General features: G+C 55.5%; 1 protein-coding gene across 1 annotated transcript in view; it reads left to right on the plus strand.

Moving 5' to 3' along the window:
* The window catches only part of RBM19 (RNA binding motif protein 19), a 150,142-nt gene extending 147,276 nt beyond the window's left edge, over nucleotides 1-2,866 (plus strand). The window contains exons 23-24 of the mRNA XM_008577257.1: nucleotides 1,418-1,528; nucleotides 2,312-2,866. Coding sequence (XP_008575479.1) covers nucleotides 1,418-1,515 — 98 coding nt within the window. The 3' untranslated portion in view covers nucleotides 1,516-1,528; nucleotides 2,312-2,866. The remainder of the gene's footprint in view (nucleotides 1-1,417; nucleotides 1,529-2,311) is intronic.
* The last annotated feature ends 3,134 nt before the right edge of the window (nucleotides 2,867-6,000 follow it).

Genomic DNA, 6,000 nt, shown 5'->3' on the forward strand with positions numbered 1-6,000 from the left:
GACTGAGATGATGCAGTAGGCTCAGAGAGGTGAAGTCACTTGCCCAAGACCACCCAGAAGAGAACAGATTTTTCATCCCCAGGCCAAGCACTGTGCCAGGCCTGGGGAGAGCTGGGTGGAAAAGATGCAGCCACTGCCCACAGAGAGCTCCCAGCCCTCTAGGGAGATGGAGGCAAAGGGTTACGGGGTGATTTATTCCATGTGGGAGTCTTCACAGAGGAGGAGGTATTTGAACCAGGGAAGGGGAGGGGATTTGGACAGTTGCCTCTGCACAAATCACACCTTATCTGTGAGTGAGGCTGCCCATTAATGAGTGGTTAGACTAGCAGAGGGACGAACAGAGCAGGCCAGCCCAGAGCCCAGCTTTCCCCAACCCCGTTCCCTTCCTAGAGGGCCAAGGGGACCAGCGCCCCTTCTCCTGACACCGTTCTCTGGCTGGCACTGGAGACTTTCATGAAAAGTTGAAACACCCTGGGCTTAGGTGTGACTTGGCTTCAAATCCTGGCTCCGTCACTTCCCAGCTGGGTGACCTTAGACCTACCTGTCTGTGACTCAGTTCCCTGCCTGTGAGGCTGCTCAGGGGAGTAGCACTGTCGTCGCACATAGCAGGTGTTCTATGGGCAGTGCTCGGGGCCCAGGAGGCACTTATGTGGCTAAGCCCACCACGCCCGTTCATGTCTCCCTGCTTTTGTTCCTGCTGGGCCTCTGTCCCCTCCTCTGTCCCCTCACGGAGGACTCCTCTGCATTCTTCAAAGCCCAAGTCCCTCCGCTCCAAAGCCACCTCTAGTTGTCATTCCCTCCATGCCTCCTCTGGAATCCTTGAGCTCTGCATCTGTTCACCCAGCACTTACTGAACACCTACTGTATACCAGCCACTTACTTCACCACGAGAGTCAGTGGCCTCCAAGAAAATAGTAGCTCCTTGTTTCCCCAGCTGCTGCCCAGCACTTGGCTCACCCTCTCTGGAGGTTTTCAGCTCCCCCCACCCCAGCCAACCTCCGACCTGCTGGGAGGAGGTAGCTCATACAGGAGCCTTCCTCCTTCCCTCTCTGAAGGGCTCCCTTTCCTGCCCGTGGAAGATGGGGAGGGGGTGGAAGAAGGAGCCCTGAGACAGGCGGCTCCCCCGTGCTGAAGCTGGAAACTAACCCAGTGTGTGTCTCTCCTCCGTTCTCTTTCCGTCTCTCATCCCTCCTCTGGTTCTCTCCCCCGTTTCTTATGTTTTCTTATTGCTTCCGTCTCCTCTCTCCTCTCTCCCACCATCTCCTGCTCTTTTATTCTCCCATTTCTCCTCTCTTGTCCCCCCACCCACCCCGTGGTGCTCATCTCCCCTCCCTCCCTCTCTCTCATTTCTCTCTTCCTGCCCCTCCACCCATCTCGGCTGTTCTTTTCTCCTCTCTTGCCATCTGGGCTCCCACAGAGCCCCTGAAGAAAAAGCGGTCTGTGGTGTTGGACGAGATCCTGGAGCAGCTGGAAGACAGTGAAAACGACAGCGAGGAGCGAACCCTTCAGCTGTGAGCTGGCACCGAGGGTACGTGGCTCTGGGGCCCTGGGGACGGGGGACAGCCGCTGTGGCTTCTGTGCTCCCTACCATGTGGGCTGGAGGCGGGGGGAGCGGCAGGTGGCCCACCCTCCACTGGTCCAAGGTCAGAGGGGATGATGACCTCAGTCCACCTTGCAGACGCCTAGGCACCCCAGACTCCAGACGCTTCACTATTGACGCGTTCCAACAGACACTGACTGCACTGCACACCTCCTCTGTGCTAGGCACAGAGGGCCAAGGGGGTGAGACAGGGTACAGCCACATTAGGAAGTCCCTCATGGCAGCAGCAAGGGCCCAGAAGCAAGCACAAACAAGCCGACCCTCCCCAAGCCCACCCTTTGCCCCGTGACATGAGTTCTCCCACTGGCTCCTCCTCCCAGTGGCCCTGAGAGCCACACAGGGGCGCCCTCTTCTGCTGATGGGAAGGTCGGGATGCAGAGACATGGGGATTTGCTCAAGGGTGCACAACTATACTGGAGTTGAGGACCCTTGCATCCCACACCCCCCAGCCGAAGGGCAGCAGAGCATCAGAGGACAAGGGCCACTCTCTGGAGTTAGGCCATCTGGGCACGCAGCCCCCATCCACCAAGGTCAGGCTGGGAGACCCTGGCCCAGGTGCCGATCCCTGAGCCCAGCCTCCACCTCTCTGTTGATTTCCACCTCATCAGGTTTGCGTAAGGAATAAACACGATAATCCATGAAAAGCACCAGTCTCTGTCCTGAGCGGTTACAACTGGCTGCAGAAGCCTCCATTCTTGCTCTCCCCTCCAGGGCTGCTGAACTAGGAGTCCCACTTGTGTCTGTCCAAGAGACTGTACCCAGCTCAGGACTTGGCCTGTGTCCTGTACCATCCTCGTCATGGGGGACCACAAGCACTGGTTTAGTCGTCCAGGGAAGCCTCCAAACAGCTCGCAAGCATCAAGTTCCAAGGCCAGGCACAGGTCTCCCTAGTTGAGCTGAGCTGTGTCACTGATGGCAGACGTGTTCCGCTCCTGGGCTGGGGGCCCTGTGAAATGCATCGTCCTCACTCCTGCCGGGCAGCATCCCAAGGCTGCTCCAGCCTGAGATGCAGCCTCCCCCGTGGGGAGAGCTGTGCCAGCACTAGCCAGAGGCCAAGATGGGGGAGAGGAAGGAACAGAGCTACGGCTTGTCTGACCTTGATCCGAAACCAGATACACCCATTCCCAGCTGTGTGGCCTTAGACAGATGATGTCCCCTCTGAGCCTCAGTTTTCCTTTCTATAAAATGGGGGTGATAATTGTGCCTAGCTCAGATAGGTGGTGCTGGAATTAAAGGAATCAATCCAAGTAAAGCTCAGAGAAAATGCTTGTCGGCTCTTTTGTTTACTTCTTAATTTGGGATTGCTGGGTGGGGCTCCAGGTGAGAGTCCAGGAGTCTTCTGACTGTGCATAAAACTTGGTCTGTGCATTTTTCTGGGGATGCACTTCTAACTTTCATCTAATTTTCAGAGCGGCCGGGAAACCAAGAAAGTCTACATGGTGCTGGCAGCCCTGGGAAGTTAAGCTGCCTCCCTGTTTCCTGTAGGGCAGGGGCTGTCTTATCAATCCACGCATGTCCCTGAGAGTTAGTGGAAACAAAAGACCAACCCCAGAGTGGCTCATTGCCCAACTATTTTAGTGTGGTGTCCCACAGGCCTTACATTGGCCACAGCCTTCTGGGCGTGGGAGCTGTACAGTGGGATGGATGGTAAACCACAGCCGGCCTTGACCCTCAGGGAACCAGGCTCCCAAGTTGCCCTGGGTCTTGGGGAATGACAGGGCTGGGAACCTGCCCCGTTCCTTCCCACCACTCATCCTGTTCAGGGGTTCATGGCTGCTTCTGGCCGAACCTTCTGGTATTATGCAGCTTGTACTCACGTTGCTATACCATCAGACCTGGGGGGGTGGCCTTGTAGTCACCAAAACATTATGTCAGACCTGTGGGCCTGGCAGGCGTCATTTGGCACTGATGTAACTGACCAGGGTGATGCTACTAGAACCTCCCCCAGAGCGGGATTCAGCGCTGACCAGAGAGAACTCAGTCGCTGCATTCAGAGCAGCCTGGACTCCAGGCAATGACCCACCATTCACCAACCTCGTGAGCTTGGGCCAGTGACTTAACCTTCTGAGTTCTCATCTTTAAAATGGTATGATGCAAACAGCACCTCTGTCACAGGAGTGTTGAGAGGCCCAGAGAAGTTCAGGCACCTGTCCAAGGTCACACATGAGTGCCATGTGTAGGGCATGAGTCAGGTCTGATCCCAGAGATTCCAGTCTTTTACCTTCGTGCTTTGCTGCTTTCCATGTGTCCAAAACAAAAAGCAAGTAAGCCAGAGGAAGCTCAAGAGCAGCAGGGAGTCAGGGGGATCGTAAGAATCTGACAGCCCAAGGGAACGAGGAGGAGTGAAAGTACCAGCTACTCACCAGATCTGGTCCAAAACCAGCCATGGGGAGTGAGGAAGCTGGGAGACCGTGTCCCCTTCCCACCCTCCTCCCCGAGCCCCGCCTCTGCTGCTACCCTGGGGGTGCACTGTCTAAAAGGTGGGGCAGACCTGTAAGCAGTTGGGAGAAGTCAACTCCCATAAAGGTCTCAGGACACCGCGTAACCCTGCCTTCGTGCCAAGCCCACAGTGACTGAACCTCATCTCCTCCCTTCCACTCTCGGCTCAGAAGCACGCCACTCTCCACACGCAGCCAGCATGATCTGGCTGCATCCATGAACTGGATCATGTCGATCCATACTTTAAAACCCCTCAGAGCCTCCCCCACATACACCCTGAGAGTAAGTCACACTCCTCGGGCCAACGCCAGGGCCCCGGCTCTCCTGTCCCCGGCCAGCTGCGCTCTGGCTTTCGTTCTTCCCAGCACCTTCCGCCTCAGGGCCTCTGCACTTGCCGTCCCTCTGCCCCAGCCCTTCCCGCATGTTTTCCCTGTTTGACTCCTTTTTTTGCTTTTCCTTTGAGATCTTAGTTTAAATTCCACTTCCTCACTGAAAGACCCTGATCAACACATCTACAGTAGCCACACTGTGCTCCTCTCCCATGCCCATGCCCAGCCCAGCCCCTTGGCCCTGGCCCAGAGCCTGGTTCCTTTCAGTCACAACACCTGGGACATTTACTCCCTGAAAATCATTGCTTTAAACATGAAGTACTAAAGCTATTGCAACCTTTATCACCATCATCATTACTATTCTGGAGTGAAATAAAGTGCAGCTAGATAACAAGAAAGCAGAGCTAGGGAAAGTGGTCACCTGGCCAGAGGAGGGGCTTCGTCATTTCTTCCTTTGGAGAAGAGGGACTAACGAAAGCGTTTGGCAGCAAGTGCACCCCTCCAGGGTGTGCAGGGTGAACTGGCGACTGAGCCTTTGAGCCAGGGCAGCAGGAGAGTGACAGTCACTGTTGTCCCCAGGGAGTGGGGCTCGGGGCGCTTCCTGGAAGTGGGTTTGGTTGAGTGTGAAGTAACGATGGGATATCAGTGGTCCCAGACCCCTAGAAGATGGGGGAGAGAAATCCTAGAAATGACCCCTAGAGGAAGCAGCCGAGGAAGGAGTGCTACTCCGGGGTCTGGATGAGCAGCTGGGCCGTGAGCCTCCCGGTCCATGCAGAGACTGGTGCGGGAGCAGGATAGGCTCAGCCATTTCTCAAAGGGTCTGTGACCTCCAGGTGGTGGGAGGGAGCCAGAAGGAGAACTGTGATGGGGGCTGGACCAGAGCGAGCACTGAAAGAGGAGAGGTGATGCTGAGAGAACAGAGGAACAGTGACACAGGGAGGCGGGAGGTCTGTAGGTCACATGCATAGAAAGGCCAGAGGCAGTTACACCTGGACAAGGCCCATGGGCTTGCATGTTCAGGAGTGAGTGAGACTTGATTAGTAGGGAGGAGGGAAGGGCTAACCACACCTGCATGTCCTCACATCCAACCCCCATCTGCTGTGAATCTTGGGCCTGGCCCCTGTCTTTCCCAGTTTCCCTTGCAGCAGGCTTCTATTTGGGTTTAGCTGGTGGTGGGCACCAGTGGGAGTCTGGTGGGCTGGAAGAGGAGAAAATCCGGGGCATCCCTTCACTCCGTATGTCTGTCCAGGTCTCATCTCCACCGAGGGTCCACCCCTGGACGGGTGAGGAGGGTCCCAGCTTCTCCGCTGCAGGGTACAGGCAACGGGTGGTCAAACAGGGCCTTAAAGAGGGGCAGGGATGAGTGATAGTGGGGGGTGGGGAGGAAGAGCAGAATACACAGGACCCAAATCAAAAGGCCTGGGCCAGAACCTCAAGGATCTCAGCATCTCTAAACCTCATTTTCCCTGTCTTTCAAATGGATACAAGAATATCTGCCTCATAGGGCTTTTTAAAGAATAAGTAGGAGATCACAGGTGGAAAGCACTTAGCAGACGGTTTTATGCCTAGTGAAAGCTAAATAAATGGTAGTTATCAACTATTATTATTAGCATTATTGTTCAACAAGGAGGA

This window comes from Galeopterus variegatus, unplaced genomic scaffold (genome assembly GCF_000696425.1).
Source record: "Galeopterus variegatus unplaced genomic scaffold, G_variegatus-3.0.2 Scaffold1471, whole genome shotgun sequence".
NCBI classification, from domain to species: Eukaryota; Metazoa; Chordata; class Mammalia; order Dermoptera; family Cynocephalidae; genus Galeopterus; species Galeopterus variegatus.